At 48.5% G+C, this 22,478-nt stretch overlaps 1 protein-coding gene across 1 annotated transcript in view; it reads left to right on the forward strand.

Annotated features, from left to right (window-relative positions):
• ZMYND8 (zinc finger MYND-type containing 8) overlaps positions 1-22,478 on the forward strand; it is a 125,100-nt gene that overhangs the window by 30,407 nt on the left and 72,215 nt on the right. The window contains exons 4-6 of the mRNA XM_080813054.1: positions 7,657-7,805; positions 18,756-18,899; positions 21,770-21,883. Of these exons, the coding sequence (XP_080669180.1) occupies positions 7,657-7,805; positions 18,756-18,899; positions 21,770-21,883 (407 nt within the window). The remainder of the gene's footprint in view (positions 1-7,656; positions 7,806-18,755; positions 18,900-21,769; positions 21,884-22,478) is intronic.

Here is a 22,478-nt window from a genome sequence, read left to right on the forward strand (position 1 = left end):
GGTAGTGGGGGGATGGCTTTCTCGACCCCTAGGAGAGGCATGTGAGAAGTAAAGTCAATTTGATAATTATTAAGAAAAAAAAAAAAGCTCAAAACACCTTCCCATTGTGAACCACCACACTCCCTTCTGGACTTGTCACTCCAGCCAGTGGGACAACGGCGATTTGTGGCGTTTATTCCCACCCGGTGGAGTAAATGGCTCCCGGGTGAGTGCGCGAGGACTCTGGGCTTAGCCGAGCTGCTGGCTGTCGAGGGTGATAAATTAGAGCCGAGAGCCTGGGGACATGAAGGCGCGTCCCCTGCCTCAGACTGCCTCACTGCAGAGAGGTGAGGGTGACCTTCTCGCGCAGGGCCACCTAGTGCGTACAAGACAGGGGCCGGCCTGGTAAGTGGTGACTCTTAGCCTGTCCTCTTTGCTTCTTCCTCCTCCCCCTGGGAGAGGCTGCTGAGGATCCGGAAGCAGGAATGTCTGCCGTGGGAGAGCCTCAGTTCTCTTTCAAAGAGAGGGGAGGGCCTCTGAGCACCACAGCTTTCTCAATGGCAGGTAAGCGCCCCATCCCAGGGTTCCCTGCCCCTCGCTAGCTTTGCCTCCGAGGTCCTCGGGATCCCTGCGACAGTGACACTTCCCCCCATGTCGAGAAGGACCCTTTTGTTCCGTGGCCTCATTTCCACCCAGCCGTTCTTTTCCTGGTCCGGGTGAGAAGTTCACATTCCCAGGCAGGGAGGCCTTGGAGAAGCCCGGCTTTCCTGGAGGAGGCTGTGTAGGCCCCTCGGGCAGGCTGTAGCCTGTCTCCAGGGGGTGCGGTTCTAGACATTCCGGGAGTGAACGGATTACTCGTTTTCGCTCCTGGGTTCCTCGTGGCTTGGGAATTATCTGCTGGAAGGAAAACGCTGCCCCCTTCTCGTCCCCGTAACTTCGCTCCCCGTTTCTCATTTCTGCTCTGGGCCCGAGAGAAATTCCACGTTCTGGTTTCATGATGAGATACTTACTGGCTGGAGAGGGCTCTCCAGTTCCCGGGGATCAGAGGCCTGCATGGGTACCTGCTCTCTGTCTTTGGGCAGCAGGCTGACATGATTAGCAGAGCTGCGCTTTGCCATTTCTGGGAGAGCGGCGAGTGGTCCTCTTGGCAGCGGGCTCTGCAGAGGGCTGGCAGTGACCGGGAGTGCTGTCTGCACTTGCCCTTGGGAGCCCGAGCCCGGGCAGGCCTCTGCTGCCGACCCTGCCTTCGCAGCTCGGGGAGGCCAGCCCGACTGCTCACAGTCTGATGGAAATGCAGAAGTCATGTCCTGGGCTCGGTCCTATCTCCACGTTTCCATAACTCTGACCTTCACAGGCGCTTCTGAGGAGACTAGGCCTGGTTTTGCAATGGGAGGGGTGGGGAAGGAGGTGGAAGAGGAGGGGGAGGAGGAGGAGGGATGATTGTTGGTTTGAAAAAACAGCTATCATTTATGGAGTGCTACTCTTTGCGGGCCTCCTGTGACTATACTCATTTAATCCTCTTGTAATTCCTTAAGGTGCCCTGATCTCCATTCTGCCAAAGGACAGAGGCACAGAGAGGTTAAGTAGCTTCCTTGAGCTGCACTGCTGGGACCCGGTTTCTCCGAATGTGCGGTCCAGCTTCCGGGTGGGGTGGCCAGCTGTCCCATGTTATGTGACACTGTCCGTTTCCTTTGTGGCCCACGAGGCCCGTTTGTTGAGTAGGTTTCTCTTCATTCAGGCCCCGCAGGCTCTCCGTCCACATCACGAAGGACATTTAAGGCCCACAGAGATACATCAGGGGGCTGATCCTCCTGGGGAAGTGCCTGGCTGTTCAGCAGGGGCCCTTTCCCTCTCCCGAGGAGACAATTCCCTGTCATGGTGTGTCATTTCCCAGACTCTGGAGAATGTCAAAGGCGGTGACTCAGGTGCCGGATGTGGGTGGGGGTTGGGGTGCCGCCGTGGCCCAGTCTGGCAGGCCTGGATGGAGAGTGGAAGGGGGGTGTGGGGAAGAGTGGCACGGCGGGAGAGGAAATGACCATGCAGGCCCCTTGCTCCCACCCAGCCTGTTCTGTGGTCTGGGCCTCCGGCTGGTGCCACCATGGCGAGGTGAATGCAGTTCCTGGGGAATTCAACCACGCTGCCAAGCCCCAGGCCGCCCCCTGCAGTTGTGAGGGAAGAAGGCCCATGAGAGTGTGCTGGGAAACATAGACCCTGTGTGAGGAGGCCATCTTGCCAGGGTCGGGGACAGCCTCTCCTCCGTGTGAGGCCCTGTGTGAGCCTCCTAGTCACATCACCTGGGTTCAGATCCCAGCCCAGCCTCTTGTGTCCTCTTGGGCAAGTGACTTAGAGGGACGTACACCAAAGGGATTTTGAACAAGGCCCCCTACGTTGTATGTAATAAGAGAAAGCCTCAGCTGTGAATACTTGTGGCTCAGGAAAGCTAAAAGCCTGGGTTATCTTGAAGTTCCGGTGTCGCTTAGGTCAGGGGACATCTCGGAGGGGCTGAGTGGGATTATTTCTGGCAGTTCACGAGACACAGGGTTGGAGAAGGATCTCATCACATGCTTGGTTCCTAATACCCAGTAGGCCTTCCCATATTATTAAGATTTCACTGAAATGTCACAGGAGGGGAAAGTTCTGCTGGTTTCTGCTCCATGCCAAGCTGTTCTCCTGAGTCACCGCTCTGTCCTTTGCCTGGAGGAGCTGTCCTCCCTTGCCCACGTTAACTCCTTCAGAACCAGACTTATTTTGAGGGAGAGGGGGTAGGAGGCAGAGAGGGTCGCTGGTGGGCCAGTCCCATAGTGGAATCGCGCCAGGCCCTGCTGCCTCACAGAAAGGACTTTCAGATCTAGGCTGAGCCATTTCCCTGGTGATTCAGTCCACGGTGGCTGTTGTCAGCCTTCCAAGTTTATAGAGGAGATGCATTTAGCAATAAATCCTCGTCAGAATTAAATCATTAAAGAAGGGGAAAAAAAAAGCTTGACTCAGCTTTCTGGAAAAGGTCCTGCACAGGCGGCTTTGTTGCCATGACTACAGCAAAGCCCACGCCCACCCTTCTGTCACCACCCGAGGCCTAGGAGTAGTCCGGTTTCTAACTCAGAACGCTGACTTCCGAAAGGACTGTGAAGCCAGCTGGTGTTTCTCGCTTTTGTCCTCCAGAGCCTCGCGGAAAGCCTCTGCCTTTGACAGATGCGTCTGTTGCTTGGGTCCCGTTCCACTCCTGCCCCTTGGACGCAGCCGCCGATCTCTCATTAGCTCTGGAGGGAGTCGGTGTGTTCGTAGCCGGCAACAGGACTGAGGTTTTTGTGGTTTGCTGGGATTAGAAGGTTGGGGTCCTCTCCGGTACGGGCAGCCTTTGGTCGGAGCCCTCCTCGCTGAGCAGGACTTCAGTTTCCCCTTCGGTTTCCTGCTGGGCTTGGGCACAATTGCTGTCTCTGGCTTAAATTGCTTCTGTGTGTATTTCTCCCGTCTCTCCGCTGGAATTAATGATGAATTTCAAAGTTCAGAAGGGACCTTAAGGTCGTCTGGTCCTGTAGTTTTAATCTTTAGTGTTGATGACTCTCTTAGGTAGGGTAGGCGTGGCCTACCGAAGTTGCCTCCTTGTACAGAACCGTGGCCTATGGTTTGTGGGTCCCTGGAACACGTTCATGGACTGCACATGAGAAGTTCAGCCTGGCCCCTTTTTCCCTTCTCCCATTTTGCAGATGCAGCCTGGCGTTTTCTCCTGTTTCGCTGTCTTTATTCTCCTGCCGTGCCTCCTTGCCCAGCTTCTGTTCCGTTAGCCCCAGGCCAAGCCCTCAGATGGCCTTGGGGAAGGAGAGGAGGCCGGCTTTACTAGTAGTGAATCCTGTTCCACACAAATGAGAAAGAACTTCGATCGCCTTCCCCGAACACACATTCTAGAGCATCTGAAACCACTATGCTCCCGAATTCTCTGGAGGGCTCCTTAAACCACAGATGGCCAGGCTCTCCTCTAGAGTTTCTGATTTGTAGCTCTGGCGTAGGGCCTGAGAATGTGCATTTCTTACAGATTCCCAGGTGCCACTGTTGCTAGTGTGGAGACTGCTTCCTGGGATCCATTGTCCCAGGGGGTTCTCAGCTACCAGCAGGTAACTTAGATGGTCAAGGTGGGGCTGCTGTCCTTTCTGGCTCCCAGAGTCTGGCTAAGTGTTGGCTGTGCTGTGTGGGTCGTCTGCCTTGTTCTCGTGTTCTAGCCCAGTGATTGTCCAGGAGGCTGGTACCTCCCCCCTGTGAGTGTTTGGGAAGGACGCGGGGGTGCCTTTTGTCAGTGTGTTTGGGAGCACTGCTGGCAGTGAGTAGGAGGATGCCCAGGTGGTCCTTACAATGAGAAAAGCTGTCCCTTCCAAAACCCAGTGTGCTCCGTTAACAAACATGGAAACACACGAGTTGTTTTTGTCCTGAATGTGCCCTTAACTTTTTTCTGCTGATGGGTTTTTGCTCATGTCCTTTCCTCTTTAAAAATCTACCCACAGGGGCTCTTGGGTGGCTCAGTCGGTTCGGCATCTGACCCTTAATTTCGAATTGGGTCATGATCTCCGGGTCATGAGATCGAGCCCCATGTCGAGCCCCACTTCAAGCCCCATGTCACCCCCCACCCCACACATGCTCTCTCTCTCAAATAAGTAAATCTTTGAAATAAAGAAGTGAATAAAATATCTATCCTCAAATGAAACAATATGTAACAAGTATCAAAAGCGTTGCCTGGTTACTTTCAATGTTGTCTGGTCAGGGTGCCGTTTCTTCTGGGATGCATCTCCTTGGGGCCCCCAAAACACCTTTCTGTTTTTTTTTGTTTTTTATTTTTTATTCTTTTTAATAGTCTCCAGTACCCAGTGTAGAGTCCAGCATGGGGCTTGAACTTCTGACCTTGATCTCAAGACCTGAGCTGAGATCAAGAGTTAGACCCTTAAGCAGCTGAGCCACCCAGGTGCCCAACCAAAACACCCTTCTTAAACACACATCCTCGGACATTTGAGCAGGGTTATTTGGGTTTACCAGCTCTACGCTGAACAAATCCCAGACTGCAGTCCCCAAGCCCATGGTGATGGGTCCCAGCTTTGTCCATCCGGTGACATTGTTTTTCCTGAATCAGGCCTTCCGTCATTTGCTCGTTCCTGGCTTTGGTTTGTACCTGCTGCCTTTTTGCATGCTCCTGAATCTCCTAAATGCCTCACTTCAAATTTATTTTGATAAAGTCATCTACGCTCATGGTAAATAGAGTGTACAAGGGTACACAGTGAAAATGATCCCTCCCCTTTCTCCTGCATGTTTCCCTTCCCCCAGGCAGCCGCTGGTCTCAGTTGAGAGCTCTGTAGTAGTTTTGTGTTCATCTGGGAATGTTCTAGGCTTGTGCAAACTTCGATTTCTTTTTTTTTTTTTTTTAAAGATTTTATTTATTTATTTGACAGATCACAAGTAGGCAGAGAGGCAGGCAGAGAGAGGGGGAGAAGCAGACTCCCCACTGAGCAGAGAGCCCGATGCGGGACTCGATCCCAGGACCCTGAGATCATGACCTGAGCCTAAGGCAGAGGCTTTAAACCACTGAGCCACCCAGGTGCCCCAAACTTCGATTTCTAACGTCGTTTTTTGGGTGTGTGTGTGTCAGTCTTTTAATGGTGCTCAGTGTGTTCTGCTCTTTTGCCTGATGCAGAAGCTTGCAGATTGTCATGGATCTGTTTGCATAGAGGTGCCTCCTTATTCTTAATGGCTGCGGAATATTCCACTGTATGGGGGGAGGGGCAGGCGCCTGGCTGGCTCAGTTGGTTGAGCATGTGGCCCTTGATATCGCGGTTGTGAGTTCAAGCCCCACGTTGGGCGTGAGATTATGTAAAAAAATAAAATGAAGAAAGAATATTCTAGTGTATGCCTATGGTATGTTACTAGACCAGTCTTCGATTTGTGGACACGTTCGTCATTTCCAGTGTGGGTACAACACTCAGTGTCTCATTTGAAGCGCCTTAGGGGTGCTTTGCTTCCTGTGACTGTATCCGTAGCATGCGTTTCTAGGTGGAGGAAGTGAGCCTTCACGGATGAGGACAGAGAGGGGTAAGGATCTCTGCTGGGCATGAGAGAGAGGAGGCTCTCTCTAGGGGAACGCCGGTTCCAGGCTGTACCTTTTCGGGGAGTTTTCCTGTTAACTTGCTGGGCAGTGACCCAGATGAGCTGAAGATCCTGTGCTGTAATATTTGGGGATTTTCCTTGGATTTCCTTCTTACACTCTGGGGCTGTTTCCCCATGTGCCTCGGGGCCATCCCTTCAGGCTCTCTGGGCCTTCACTTGTGGCGTGATCCTCCAGACTCTGGGGTCTGTCTCCCTCAAGGTGCCTGTGGTTAGCATTTAATTTCCTCATGGGGCTGTGTGTCAGTGCAGCACCCGGAACACTTGTTCGGGGTTTTTCTGAAGTTGCCCAGTGAGACTGGAACGTTCCATCCTGTGGATCAGCTTTTGCAGAAGTCGTTCACGGTCTCCTTTAATGAGCCTGCTTGGAAGATGGTCTTTCAGGCAGAAGGAGACCCCTAGGAGGCCTCGCATGTGTCCGTCCTGGGCTGTGTTCATCTGCCCCAGGGACTCCTGTCCACACGCAGAGGCTGGTGACGCATGGCGCATCCCGCATGCTGGGGCTTGCCTGTGAGTTAAAACTGGAGGAGGCACGTTGTCAGTTTCGCGTTGGGGATAGTCGTCCTTCTGGATTCCACATCCCACCCCATCCCCTGTGCTCTCACATAGCTGTCTTTCCTTGTGCCTGTAACTTCTCTTTCTCAGAATGTAAGGCACACCACCCTGGGCCCTTACTTCGTCCCGATGTTAATGAGACAGCCGTCAGGCATGGAGTGGACCCAAGGCCTTGCAGGTGAAGATTGGGTGCTGGTGGACGCGTCTGGGCTTAAATGAGATGCTGGGAGAGTAAAAATGGGAAGGAAGGAATCGGCGAGGGTTGGGGGACTGGCACATCTCAGAGGAGAAACCGGGAGAATGTCATTTGTGTCTTACCCCTTTGGAGGAAAGTCACAAACAAGCACAACACCATCACTGTTGTCGTCTTTCACAAAGAAGTATGTATGTCTTTGATTTCTGGAAGTGTGTGGCCTCTCTGGGCTGTCTTTCCTGGTTTCCTGGCTGTTGCCATCAGGCATGAGTACGAAGAAGAAATACTTCTTTGGGATGAGGGTGGTACTGGGGTCTCTGTGACACAACTCATGGTCAGCAGGGACACAGAGAAGGGTAGGGATTTTGGCAAAATGGTGAGTACATTTCCAACTAAATAAATGGCTCACTGGTTGATATACAGATCAGTCTGGGACCGTAAGGCCATGCAGGGCCCGATTTGTGTGTGTTTTGTTTTGTTTTTTTAAGAAAAGCCAGAAGTCTAGGTGATTACGTGAAGTTTCTCAGTTTTTTTTTTTTTTTTTTACCATAGCAGTGAATTAAAATTTTAACAAAAATGGTATGCAGACTGAAGAAAGAGAGTGTGACTTTTGAGACCATTAACCAAAGGGATGGGGTGAGTGTATTCTTCTAGGAGGACGAATGAATGAACACCACAACGGCATTGGGCCTGGGGACGGAATGCCTTGTGTCCCATACACCCTCTCCCTGGGGGGCCTCGGCCTCCCTGATGACTGCTTTAAAATACGTGGTCCTGTGTGTCTCTTTCAGATCCTGGCTCCACAGAGAGAACAGCCCAGAAAAGAAAGTTCCCCAGCCCTCCGCATTCTTCCAATGGCCACTCGCCACAGGACACATCCACAAGCCCCATTAAAAAGAAAAAGAAACCTGGCTTACTGAACAATAACAATAAGGAGCAGGTAAAGGGCCGCTGGGAATGGCGTCCACACCAGCAGGACGAAGGCGGTAGTGAGCAGCGCTGTAGCTTTCCGGGTCTTTCTGACAGCCTGTGTTCTTGGCATTTAACAAGCTGCCTTGCTCCAGCTGTCATTTGTATAAGACAAGAAGGGCAGTTCCAAATGGGTCTGTGTAGAAATTTCCAGTGGCTTTTTTAGATCTGTTTTGGGGACAGGGCAGTGACCCAGATGAGCTGAAGATACTGTGCTGTAGGATTTGGGGATTTTCCTTGGATTTCTTATTTACCTCTAGGGCTGTTTTCCCCAGGTGGCCTGAAAAGTTTTTCTTGCTAGGCCATGTCCGTAGGATAGGGCTGAGGTCTGCCTGGAGGTAGTTACAGGGCTGAGGCAGGCTCTCCCCTCCTGGTCTCAGCTTTCTCATCTGTAAAATAACAGGTTCAGGTCTGTGGTAACACAGCTGCTGTCTCTACCCATTGTCTACTGTCCTCTTTGGTAATTGGTCACCATTTCCTCTCACTGCGCATCACCCCGGGGCGATCAGAGTCTTTTTCTGGAACCCGTCCTCCTGCAGCCGACACCTATCAGCCGGATAGGAACATCCATTAGCTGTCTTAGAACTTAAGAGACCTAGCTTTAAAATTCTCTGATGCAGGCTAGATACTCTTCTGATTTAAAAAAATGGTAGATGCTTTAGTGGGCCATGACGTCAGATCTCCTAGCCCTGGAGGAAACAGGACGCCCCGGTGGTTCTGTGAGCATTTCGGTAGGGATTCCTCGGGATGCATTCATCCGCCTCGTGCGTTACGGAGTGCCAGAGTGGGCCCTGGGGATCGGAGGTTGAGTAAAAACAAGGTTGTCGCTTTCCTGGGAAGAAACCTAGCAAGGGTTAAATGCCCAGAACTGGAAGGAGGGGTGCATTTCTGCACACTAATCTATTTCCATGCTCAAAATTATATAGCGAGATGCCAGCACTGCGTTTGCGGTGTGGCCGTGGGCAAGTTAACCTCTTCGTGCCTGGTTGGCTTATCCACTGAGACGAGAGTAACGGGATTTCACGGGGTGTGGTGATGAAGTGAGCGACACACGATGTCAATCGTAATAATAAAAATTAAGCCAGGCTCGATACTTAGCGGAATAATCACACGAACTAGGTGTGAAGTAATGAAATGGCAGCCACAGAGATGTTCTAGATCTGTGCTGTTGTGTGTCATCGCCACAAGCCACCTGTGACCATTGAACACCTGCACATGGCAAATGTGACCCAGGCACTGGGTTTTTATTTTTTTTTTCCTTTCTTTTTTAACCAAAAAATATTATTTAAGTTTTTATTTAAATTCCAGTTAACATCGAGCGCAGTGTCAGTTTCAGGTGTACAGTGTGGTGTTTCAACACTTCCCTACAACGCCCCGTGCTCATCACGCCCTGTGCTCATCACAGTACGTGCACTTGACTTCATCCCCGCCCCCTACCTCCCCTCTGGTCACTGGCAGTTTGTTCTCTGTAGTTAAGAGTCTGTTTCTTGGAGGAACTGAATTTTTAATTTAATTTTAATTTGTTGACTGCCTGTGGCTTATAGCTACTGTGTCAGATAGTAAAGGTCTAATGAGATGGGAATCCCGTTAAAAGAGAAGAAATGGGTCCTAAATAAATGTCTCAGGGGATTGAGAAGCACATACAATGTGCTGGTGATAATAATACTAAGAGACGTCGGTTGGCCCTGTGCTACTTCCTGTTGTAAGGCATTTTTCTGTGCTCATGTTTGTAATAACCCCGTGGGAAAGGGCTGTAATTGTGACCATTTTACAGATGAAAACACAGAGGTTCAGAGAAGTTAAGGTTTCTCCTCAAGGCCTCAGAACGAAGCAGAAGCTGCATTTGAGCTTAGGGCTGCCCGTCTGGCTTGAAGCACTGATGACCCATCCCTGTCACCCAGAAACCATCCCATAGCTGCTGGCAGTGAAGACTAAGCAACACAAACGGGTGCCTGAGGGCTCAGTTGCTTGAGTGTCTGACTCTTGATTTTTGGCTCAGGTCATGATCTCAAGGTGCCTGGGTTGAGCCCTGCCTTGGGCTCCACACTGGGCGGGGTCCTAGAAGAGATTTTCTCTCTTAAAAAAAAAAAGAAAAGAAAAGAAAAAAATAAAAAGAGAAAGAAACAGGAAGTCCACAGATAATCCCCAAACCTTAACTAAGCTAATAATTTAACTTCCTGGGCAAACTCTCCCTTACCAGGTATCAGGAAGGCATGAGGTGGAGTGTCCCCTCTTTGCAGAAAGCCTTCTCCTTTGGCCTCTCCGTGTGTGTGCACACGTGAAGCACACTTTTTGAGTTCCTCCCCGTCTTTTAGGGAGCTGGCTTGTACCTCTCTTTCTGGAAGCTGATCTCCTTGGGGAGTCCATGCATTTTCTTCTCTCCCGTCCCCATCCACGTGTTAGGACCGTTTCTGTAACACTGAAGGCCCGTGACCACATTGACACGTTCATCAGTCCGTGTCCCCTTCCAGGCTGGCAGCGTCAGAAATTGGCCAGTGTTTGGCGGCTGCTGTCGTGACGGGGTGGAGGGGTGGGGGCTGCTCCTCGTGAATACATAGCGCACTCTGGGTTTGGAAAAGGGGGGCCTGGGAAGGGCTGGACATGGGGCACGATTATGCTCCTCAATAATCCGTCATCTTCAGTATTGATAGAAGAGTTTATGGGACTGTTGCACAGGGGAGATGCCGTCTGGACCTAGAGATCTGGCTTTTTCTAGCCCCACTGTGTCTGGGAGACTCAGTGTGGGACCCTGTCAGGTGCCTGCCCATCTTTGAGATTTCGTTATCTTGTAAAATAGGGGTTTGGGCTGGAAACATTGTAAGGCTGATTGTAGGTTTGTTTTTCAGCCTTAAAACTCCCTGGGGCCAAACAGTCAGGAGTTGGCAGAGGATAAACGGGCTTAACTGCAAAGAAGTGACGTTCCTGACCCTTGACCCCATAATTCATTCTAGTACATAATATTTGCACAGTAGCAGCAGCCTCTCTCCTGTAACAGTCTGTTTTTCCTTAAGGGGAACTTAAATCCCTTAAAAAAAAAAAAGTCTTCTGGACACTTTCCCTTTCCTCTTTCTTTCTTTTAGAATTTTATAGCATTACAAAATTATGGAATTAAAAGCAAATTGTAGGTCTGTAAATGCTGGGTTTTACCAGTAATATAATTTCTTATTCACCAACATTTGAAGATCATGAGATTTCAAGTAACAACTTACATTTTTGGGTTCTTACAAAAACTCAGAAAAATCCAGCAATAGCTGGAGTGCAGTAGAGCCTGCCCCTTTATTTTTTTAATTTTTCAAAAATTATTTTTATTAACATACAATGTATTATTTGCCCCAGGGATACAGGTCTGTGAATCATCAGGCTTACACACTTCACAGCACTCACCATAGCACATACTCTCTCCAATGTCTATAACCCAGTCACCCTCTCCCTAACCCCCACCTCCCAGCAACCCTCTGTTTCTTGAGATTAAGAGTTTCTTCTGGTTTGTCTCCCAATCCCATCTTGTTTCATTATTTCCTTCCCCAACACCCCCCCTCAAATTCCTCATATCAGGGAGATCATATGATAGTTGTCTGTCTCTGATTGACTTAATTTCGCTCAGCATAATACCCGCTAGTTCCATCCACGTTGTTGCAAATGGCAAGATTTCATTTCTTGTGCTGAGCCTGCCCCGTTGGACACAGGGTGTTCTAGTTTTCCACACTCCCCACCTCTCCCCATTGTCAAACCCTGTTTGTTTTGCTCATTGCTACTGCTTCTGGCTCTTTCAGGCATTCAGGTGCCTTTGAATTTTGGCGTATATCAATATTCTTCCCCTCTTCTCCTCATTTTCTTTAATTTATTTTTTTGTGTTCAAAAAAAGGAGAAAGCTTTTCTTGCTTTATAAAAACAAGCAGCCCCCCTCCGCCATATTTTTCTATTTTTGGTAGACTTTATTACCAAATTTGGATGGAGATAGGGGTTGAAATTTTTTTTTTTTAAAGATTTTATTTATTTATTTGAGAGAGAATGAGTGAGAGAGAGCATGAGAGAGGAGAAGGTCAGAGGGAGAAGCAGACTCCCCAAGGAGCCGGGAGCCCGATGCGGGGCTCGATCCTGGAAGTCCGGGATCATGACCTGAGCCGAAGGCAGCCGCTCAACCAACTGAGCCCCCCAGGTGCCCAGGGGTTGAATTTTTAAGGTTGGACCTTATTTCACCCATTTTTCATATATTAGGAATTTAGTAATTTTTAGGGGAGTTGTAAGAGGAACTTTAAAACACACTTTGTTTTTTGGGAAAAAGGTATTTAAGGCTTATAATAATAATTATTATTTTTTTTTAAAGTTTTATTTATTTATTTGACAGACAGAGATCACAAGTAGGCAGAGAGGCAGGCAGAGAGATAGAAGAAAGGAAGCAGACTCCCTGCCGAGCAGAGAGCCCGATGTGAGGCTCGATCCCAGAACCCTGAGATCATGACCTGAGCTGAAGGCAGAGGCTTTAACCCACTGAGCCACCCAGGTGCCCCGGGCTTATAATAATTATTATTATTTTAAAGATTTCATTTATTTATTGGACAGAGAGTGTGACCACAAGCAGGGGGAGTAGCAGACAGGGAGAAGGAGAACAGGCTTCTTGCCAAGCAGGGAGCCCGATGCAGGGCTCAGTCCCAGGACCCTGGGATTATAACCCAAGCCAAAGGCTGATACCCAACTGACAGAACCACCCACATGGCCCTGTAATTAATTTTGTTTTAAATTTTATTAATTTATTTGACAGACAGATCACAAGTAGGCAGAGAGGCAGGCAGAGAGAGAGGGGGATGCAGGTTCCCGGCTGAGCAGAGAGCCTGATGCAGGACCTGATCCCAGGACCCTGCGATCATGACCAGAGCTGAAGGCAGAGGCTTAACCCACTGAGCCACCCAGACGCCTGCCCTATAATTAATTTTTTTAAAAAAGATTTTATTTATATATTTGAGAGAAAGAGCATGTGCAAGCGGGGGGTGGGGAGGGGCAGAGGGAGAGGGAAAAGCAGACTCCCTTGATGCGGGGATCCATCCCAGGACCCCGATACCATGACCTGAGCCGAAGGCAGATGCTTAACCGACCGAGCCACCAGGAGCCCTTACAATTACCTTTTTATAGCGTTTTGGTCTAGTGGTTTCACTCTGTAGGAAAGGTTTGGAAAAAACTTGGAGGTACTTTTTCTGGGGATTGGGGTGGGGAGAGACAGCCCAAAGCCTGGAAGGACACTCCTGGCGTTTTGTGGAAGATCAGGTTGCCAGATACCCTGCAGTAGATGTCTGAAGAAGGATCTTTCTTCAAATGACATTAGGACCTTTACTGAAAAAGAGCCACTCTCATTTTTGGTTCTTGGGACATTTGACTAGGAAGACTCCCTTCTGAGAGGTTTCACCCCTCCTCCCCATCATTAAAGGATTGAGAATCTGCTAACAGATTGGGTGGCCATTGGTATACTTTCGATCAAATAGGGTAAAGGAATGATGGGGCTCCCCCTCACTGCCTCTGAGTACAGGGTGAGCTGTATAAGTGGGTGAGCTAGGTCTTACTTGTCAGGCCCGTGCATTGTCTTAAAAACTTGAAAATATTCACAGAAGTTCCTTGTTGGGCTGGGGTAGTGTATTAACAGTGGAGACAGGTGTGTGTGTGTGTGTGTGCGCGTGTGCGTGTGCATGTGTGTGTGTGTGTGTGTAGGCTTCTTCCTGAGCTCTGGCAGCACTGGGAGTGTGTGTCCGCCTCGTTGTCCCCATCACTGGAGCTGAGCTGGAGCTGCCCCTTAAGATGGGCCTGAGTTCTGCCTCTCCCTGTTGTCTCGCCAGCGTCCCAGCTGAGTGCCAGCGACACTGCTCACACTCCAGGGCTGGGCAGTTTTTCTTAGAGCAGAGACATATTTTGCAGCGTTGGTGCTCTAAGTGGAGAAGAACAAAAGCTGGAACGAGGACCGTTTTCATTTCATGTGTGTTACCTCCGTGGTCCATGTAAGAATTTGAGATTGTGGTCCCCCCGTGTCTCCCACATGCACCCTGTGCTCACACCCAGCCAGAGGACCCGTTCTCCGTTTTGCACAGACCAGGTGTCCGCTGACTACAGCCTGTGAGCCAGATGCCGCCCAGAGCCTGGTTTTGAAAATAAAGTTTTATTGGCACACAGCCACATTCTTTCATTTACATGTTGTCTGTGGTTGCTCTTTTGCTACTGTGGCCAACTTGAGTCCTTGTAATAGAGAGCACATGAGCTGCAAAGCCTTCAGCTATTCGCTGTCTTTTTTTGTTGTTGTTTTTAAAGATTTTATTTACTTAGTTATTTGAGAGTCACACAAAGAGAGAACCTAGGCGGAGAGAGGGAGAAGCAGACTCCCTGCTGGGCAGGGAGCGCCACACAGGGCTCCATCCCAGGACCCTGAGATCATGACCTGAGCCGAAGGCAGAGGCTTTAACCCACTGAGCCACCCAGGCGCCCAGGTTTTTCCTTTTTTAAATGTTCCATATTTGTTATCGGACTATTTTTATGGAGCAGGAAACGCAAGCGGCCGATAAGGCAGATCTCTGATGGATGCCGACGTTACCAGGCAGCTGGTTCTGAGCTGCAGCAATGTTGCTTCAAGAAAGAGGGAATATCCTGAAGAGGGTTTGGGGCAGCCTGGCACGCACCCCTCAGGACCCCCCCCCCCCCAGGAACACCCACTCCCAGCCAGGTGTGGGGTGAGGGCAAGGACGTGGGGGTCGGCGCTTAAGTGCAGAAACAGCAGGACGGCTTCTATCGGGCAGGAGGGACCTGGGTTGCCAGTTAGGGAGATTAGCTGGCCTGTTCGATTCTTCAAGTTTTGTTTAGATCGGCTCTTCCTGTCCTATTATTAACTTGCTGAAAGGAAGTCAGGCACTGAACTATGGCTTACTGCGTTGTTGCAAAAGCCACAAAAGCATTCTGGAAGACCTCACTCAGGTTAGAAATAGATCCTGCTTGCTTGACATGTGAGGATCTCCTCCTCTTCCTTCCACACCTCGCCTCCCTCTTCTTTTTTGTCCTCCTCCTTGTCCGCTCCCTGCTCCCCTCCTTAAAACCCCCCTTCACCCTTTCTCCTGCCCCAAATGCACCAAGAATTTCCTAGGCAGAGAGGGGACCCTGAATATTGGTGGTTCTCAACCAAGGGCAGTTTTGCCCCCCAGGGACATTTGGCAATATCTGAAGACTTTTTGTTTTGTTTTGTTTTAAAGATTTTATTAATTTATTTGACACAGAGAGAGATCACAAGTAGGCAGAGAGGAAGGCAGAGAGAGAAGGGGAAGCAGGCTCCCTGCCGAGCAGAGAGCCCAACTTGGGGCTCAGTCCCAGGACCCTGAGATCACGACCTGTGCCAAAGGCGGAGACTTAACCCCCTGAGCCACCCAGGCGCCCCTGGAGACATTTTTGATCATCATAGTTTTGTGGATGGTGGGATGCTCCAAGCATCTAGCCACAGATGCTGCCACACATCCTGTAGTGCACAAGATGGCTCCGTCCCTCAAAGAATTTTCTGCCCTGAACAACAGTAGTGTGAGGGTCAGAGCCCCCTCCCCACCCCCTGCCATGTTTTCCTTTCATGTCCCCTTATGTGGTGTTTCTAGTTGTTTTCCTCATTTTCAGATTCCCCCACCCCCCTTCACAGCTCTTTTTATGAAAGAGAAGTTATTTTGACCTACAGAGAATGTTCTCTGAGAGGATCACTTCATCATTAGGGTCTCTCCTCATCACGCATTGTCTTACATAGGGCATCAGGGTGAGGAAAAGTTGGGTTGTTATAACCTAGTGTTGTCATCTGTCAAGTGAGACTAGTAGTGTCTATCTTGAGTACCTCTCTGGGGAGTTGTGAGGATAAAATGAAGAGAATGTATGAGAGTATGTTGAACACTTGGGGAGAAAATTGTAATGGTGTTACTCTCTAAAAACCAAGTATAGAGCCTGTATCTGAACTGAACCAGGGAAATAACTGGGCTCAGGAATTACGCAGTTGCCCTTAAAAGTCTTAGTTGTTGGTGCATCTGGGTGGCTCAGTTGGTTAAGTGTCTGCCTTCAGCTCAGGTCATGATCCCAGGATCCAGCCCCGCATCAGGCTCCCCGCTCAGTGGGGAGCCTGCTTCTCCCCCTCCCCCTGCCTGCCGCCCTGCCTGCTTGTGCTCTCTCTGTCAAATAAGTAAAATCTTAAAAAAAAAAGAAAAGTCTTTGTTGTTTTCTTAGTAGAAATGAGAGTAGGGAGGCTTCGAAGGATGGATTAACAAGGATCTGCTAAGGTAGCATCTGGGAGGCTTGATAAAAAGGAGTGTAGAAATAGCAGGCATTTCGAGAACTTTAAAACCTCATAATAAAAACCAGGAACAAGACATGACTGCTTGTAATCTTGACCACTCTTTCCCATTATCCTGGGGGCAGGGGGTGTCCCAGGATAAAATAAAGGCCCCATTAGAATAAAAGAGAAAAGAAAAGGAGTGTAAAAATACTAGAGAGGAACAGACAAAACCGATGTTGCTTAGAACAGATCTTTTTAATCAATAAAGTGTTAGAGCTGTATATACCGGAGGTCAGGCTTAAAAAGTCTAACCACATTTCTAGGTACCAACAATGACTACTTAGAAAATGGAATAGAGAAAGATCCCATTCATAGTGTCAACAGAAATTAGGCAGCTGTAACCAACATATGAGATCTTTGTGGAGGAAACGGTAATGTTTTGCTGAAGAACAGGACAGGAAGAAAAGCTTACTGTCAAAGATAGGTCCTGTGGTTGTGGCTGAGCCATTATCCATGGAATCAAGCTCAAAGAGGGTTGAGTAACTTTCTTAAAGTTGCACAGCCAGTTACTGGGTCATTTTGATGCTTACCACCAGAATTTCTTTCTTTTTTAAGTAGGCTCTAGGCCAAGTCAAGAGCCCAGTGTGGGGCTTGAACTCAAAACCCAGAGATAAAGACCTGAGCTGAGATCAAGAATTGTATGCTTAACTGGCCAAGCCACTCACTTGCTCCCAGAATTTCTTTTATTTTTTAAAGATTTTTTTTTTTTTAAAGATTTTACTTATTCGTCAGAGAGAGAGCACAAGCAGGCAGAGTGGCAGCAGAGGCAGAGAGAGAAGCAGGCTCCCTGCTGGACAAGGAGACTGATGCGGAACTCGATCCCAGGACCCTGGGATCATGACCTGAGCCGAAGGCAGCGGCTCACCTGACTGAGCCACCCAGGCGTCCCTCTTTTCTTTTAAAAAAAAAAAAAAAAAAAAAAAGTTTATTGTATATATGTGAGAGAGATGGAGAGGCAGAAGGAGTAGGAGAGAATCTCAAGCAGACTCCACGCTGAGTGTGGAGCCCAGTGCTGGGCTCGATTCCATGATGCTGAGATCATGACCTGAGCTGAAATGAAGAGTGGGATCCTTAACTGACTGAGCTACCCAGGTGCCCCGCCCTCAGCCTCAGAATTACTTTTTCCTCTTCCTTCCCCCTTTCCTTTCCTTTCCTTTTTTAGATTTTATTTATTTGAGAGAGTGAGCGAGAGAGAGCACAAGCCAGGGAGAGAGGCAGAGGGAGAAGCAGACTCTTGCTGATCTTGCTGAGCAGGGAACCAGAACCCTGGGATCATGACCTGAGCCAAAGACAGACGCTTAACCAACTGAGCCATCCGGGCAGCCTCAGAATTTTTTATAGTACTTCTTAAATATTGTATTTGTTACTGATTTCCAGTAGACGTTTTCCTAATGATTTTCTTTCTTTCTTTTTTTTTTTTTTTTAAAGATTTTATTTATTTATTTGACAGACAGATCACAAGTAGGCAGAGAGGCAGGCAGAGAGAGAAGGGAGGAAACAGGCTCCCCGCTGAGCAGAGAGCCCGATGCGGGGCTCGATCCCAGGACGCTGGGATCATGACCTGAGCTGAAGGCAGCGGCTTTAACCCACTGAGCCACCCAGGTGCCCCCCTAATGATTTTCTTTTGAGTGATGTTAGGTGTTCGGAATGTGGGTTTGCTGGATTTTATAATCTGTATCATTAGGGAAACATTTTTCTTGATAGTCTGGAGCAGGAAGGGGTTTTGCTTCCCATGGATTGGCCACTTGTGTCATCTTTCTGCTCTTGGTGGTTCTGAACAGGAGATCTAGCACCTCTGCAAATCGTAGTACCTTGTTGTTGAAGATTATGGCTTCAGGAAGCCTCTGGTTAGCTCAGATACTTTATGCGTTGGGCATAGAGTAAAAAAAAAATGCCTTTTTTTTTTTTTTTTTTTTGGGGAAGGGAGGGTGACTCAAATCCAATTGATCTCTTCTCCCAGAGCCTGTTGAAGTAATCCTGGGGTGAATTCCCATAGTTTTGTTGGCTTTGTTTTGACTTCATTTGTTGGTCTATCAGTAATGGCAGCACTGTGTTCAATGCATATGTTCTATCATCCCATTGACTCCCAACCCAAATACCGTGGTGTTAGGTATTATAATCCCCATTTTACAGATGAGAAAGTTGAAGCTGAGAGGTGGAGATTTGCCCAGGGTCATGCAGCCGGTAGAGCTACAATTTGAACCTGGGTATGCCTGGGTTGTAGCCGTTGTATTATTCTGTTGGTGCAGCCTCTGAACTCTTAGACACCAGCTTTTCAGTCCATGCCTTCTGAAAATAGAAGAGAGGGAGAGGAAATAAAAATGCGTAGTATGTAATGACCTGCAGACTGTGTATTTTGTAGAGTAACCCAAGCTAGCTTTTGTAGAGTAACCCAAGTGAAGGGATGTGTGGAATGTTGTGATGTTCTTTTGTTGTTATTGATGTATTTGTTCAAATTCCTTTTGAGAATGCACATTTGTTTTGAAACCAAACCTGTCTTTCTTGCCTACATTTCAGTCAGAACTAAGACATGGTCCGTTTTACTATATGAAGCAGCCACTCACCACAGACCCTGTTGATGTTGTACCGCAGGATGGACGGAATGATTTCTACTGCTGGGTTTGTCACCGGGAAGGCCAAGTCCTTTGCTGTGAGCTCTGTCCCCGGGTTTATCACGCTAAGTGTCTGAGACTGACATCGGAACCAGAGGGGGACTGGTTTTGTCCTGAATGTGAGGTTAGTTCCTGACGAATGAATGCATTATCTGCTTCGTTTCCTTTCCTTTCTCTTTCCTCCTTTCATTTAAAATTTTTTGAATAATCCAGATTCGGGGGAAGAAAAGGCCTTTCTTGCCCTCCACTTGCTCTGTCCTGGTCCACCCCCCTTTGGGACCAGCTTTGGTGGGGGCCTGAGCGTTGCTGCTCTCGCAAAGTCCATTGGACTGAGTGTTGATTTTCTTTCTTCCTGGGTCTTTGGATCACTCTGGGATCTGCAGCCTTCTCTGATTCTGCTGTAATGAACATTTCAGAAGTCCGCTTAAGAGCTGTTAATACATTCACGTATTCTGAAAAGATCGCATGCTGGTTTTCCTCTTCTTGGATGTTGTCTCTTGCTTGCATCGTTGAATCATCGGTGGGAGCCGGGCTGAGAAGACCAGTTTGGGTTGGTTGCTTCGTGGGGTCGTCATCTGATGCTTCCATTCATGCTACAACTGTTTCTCGAGTGCCCGGGAGGCGCTAGGGATCTGGCCGTGAACAGAACGGGGCACGTGTGACCTGCTGTTCAGGAGAAGAGGACCAAAACCAAATAAAATGAATTGGAGAGGAGGAGTTGGGAGTAAGGCGGGGGGAGGGTGTTTCCGTGTCAAGTGAAGAGGACCAGGATGGCCTCTGGAAGACTTGAGAGGCGCGCTCTGCCGCCTTCCAGCGAGGAGGCTGCAGGCATACAGCCCGAGCAGAACTGCGCCGGCTTGGTGAAGAACATGTGTCTTTTGTAGGAAAGCCTAACCATTTTCTTTATTAAAAACAATTATTCCTGTTTGCACAATTCTGAGGTGTCTTCCATTCTTGGCAACTTCAGTGACGACGCTTTTTCAAGATGCTGCAAATGATGTCATCTGCACAGTCATTTAATGCGGACTGTCACTTGGATTCGAAGGTCTGTTAGAACTTGATCTCACACAAGGAAGCTTTCTGTGTGCGAAATGGAATGTTCTTCCTGATGTCTTTCGTGAGGAAAAGAAGCAGGCTTTAGGATGGTGTCTGTGGTACTGCTTTTGTGTTGGGGGAGGAGAAAAATAAGAAGTGTGTGAAGAGAGATGAGACATCACATCGATATGATGACATAATGGTGTTCTGCCCCTAAAATTGAGGAAGATGGCGGCCAGTGCTCTGGGATACTTGAGACGGAGAGATGCATAGGCGCCCCTTTGCTCAGCGATGCCCTTTGGTTGTGGAGCTCCACCTGATTCCTCTACAGTTAGTGTGGGCCTCGGAACCTTCCTCGGTTTCCTTTTGTCTTGACCCACCTTTCCCAATCGTTGAGTAGTTTTGCAGAAACGATAGTGGCTTTTGCTGCTGCAAGTACAGCTCTTGAGGGTTGTGGCGGGAATAGTAGGGATTTATTCTCCTGTGTAGAAAGAACCCAGAGGCAGGGCCAGGCCAGAGTTTGTGCACAGCCAGACCCTTTTTGTTTCATTGTGGAGGTGATGTCTGTCCCCTCCCACACCCCTTGGCCATAAGGTGGCTGCTGGGGTTTTTAGCACTTGTGCCTAGACAAAAATCCCTCTACAAGGAGGAATGTTTCTCTTTATAACCCTTTTTTATCAAGCAGAAGGACCTTGCCCTACAGCCTTCGGCTGATTCTGCCCTTCAGCATTGGACCTGTCTTCACAAAAAAGAATCTTGAAAATGCCTGTCTGGCAATTTCAGTCTATTTCATGGGAACCGGGCACTGTTGGCCTGGAGGGGAGGGATCAGGGATGGAGCAGAGGTGAAAGTGTTTGCCGTGGATAGCTACCTAGAAGCGAACAGCAGTTCAGACAAACAGGTGTTCCATGTCTAAGGTTAAGGGCCCCAAATGTCTTCCAAGGGTGCATTGGCAGTGCGGGTACCGGGCTGGCTGTCTCAGGCTCGGGTAGCTAAGCAGTTAGGGGTGTGTCATGTACTGTTTTCAGCCTCTGAGCAACTCCTGTGTTGCCCTTTTCCTCGACAACCAACTAGACACATCTGAAAGTTCTTTTTGGAGGATCCAGAGCTATGAAGGATGGAAACTAAATCAAGATTAATTGGAGAAAACTTCTCTCAGCTCTCCCTACACAGATGGTTAAAGAGTGTTTCCTGACATCATCAGGCTTTGCTATTTCGGTGTTGCTACATAAGGAGTCTGGAGCTCTGGGATATGGTAGCAGATTGACATAGCAGAGTCTGGTTGCAGACATTTCTCTGGGCCTCTTCTTTGATGGGAATTTCCCTTTCAGAATGACATTTATTTCCCATGGAGACAGACAGCTAGACTATGCATCTTGTGTCATTTGCCAGAATGTCCTGAGTGGGTTCACATCCATGGTGACAGAATGAAGTCACATTTATATTTAGTTCTCTACCATCCCTTGGATTCTTTCTGCGGGGAAGACTGTCCTTTTCCATCAGTGATGTCATTGAGTTAATGCCTTGTCAGTTTTCTGAAAGGTAGCCCAGAATGCCGAGAGGATCAAGTTAAGTGACTGATTGATTGTGTGCAGAGATCACCCTAAAACCATTAGTGGTCTTTCCTTTCACATCCCATTCTTGAAACCCACAGCTGCAATCATGACGATTTTTCAGGTCCCTGCCCACCTCCTTCTTTCTCAGGTTATGTCATCTTCGTGAGCGAAAAACACTTCCAAATAAGGTCGTCATCTGTGGATTACTGTGTCTCTTCATTTTTATCCACTGACCCAATGTATGGTCAGCTGGATTGGAGTCTTTCTCAAGCGAAACAAGTAGTCTCGTTTGGATGGAAAAGACTTTTTATTATGAGCTGGTTTGAAAAGTAGGAGGAAAGGAAACTTTGTACAGGGATAGTAACTTTTTTCTAACTGAAATTTGTGTGATTTTGACTTGTAGAAGATTACAGTAGCAGAATGCATCGAGACTCAGAGTAAAGCCATGACCATGCTCACCATCGAACAGTTATCCTACCTGCTCAAGTTTGCCATTCAGAAAATGAAACAGCCGGGGGTAAGAAGAAAGCTCCTCTTGGTATAAGTGTAAATGGAAAATAGTAACTTTTGTTGTTCTCTGTTAACATTCTTGTTCTGAGTAGTCCTTGCTTTCCAGACACCTGTGCATACTCTTTGGGTCTTCTTAGGTGCCCGGCTCAAATACCTAAAAATTAAATATAAAGTACAATGACATTCAGTTAATTCTCTGTAGCGAGCACTGCATGTTCCTGACGAGTTTAATTGGGGAATGACATGCAGTAGAAAGTTGGTGGGGATTTAAAATTCTGATTGGTCGTGAAGTGAGACCTCATACCCAGACCCCATTGGGTAAGGAGCTCCTGTGTTGCTTCCCTCGGGAGTGAGTAAATTCCATTTCTTTCTTTCTTTCTTTTTTTTTTTTTTATTCATTTGACAGACAGAGATCACAAGTAGGCAGAGAGGCAGGCAGAGAGAGGAGGGAAGCAGGTTCCTCGGGGAGCAGAGAGCCCGATGCGGGGCTCGATCCCAGGACCCTGAGACCATGACCTGAGCTGAAGGCAGAGGCTTAACCCACTGAGCCACTCAGGTGCCCCGAGTAAATTCCATTTCAATGAGACAGTGGAGTGCAACCC

Source organism: Martes martes, assembly GCF_963455335.1.
Source record: "Martes martes genome assembly, chromosome: 9".
Lineage (NCBI taxonomy): Eukaryota > Metazoa > Chordata > Mammalia > Carnivora > Mustelidae > Martes > Martes martes.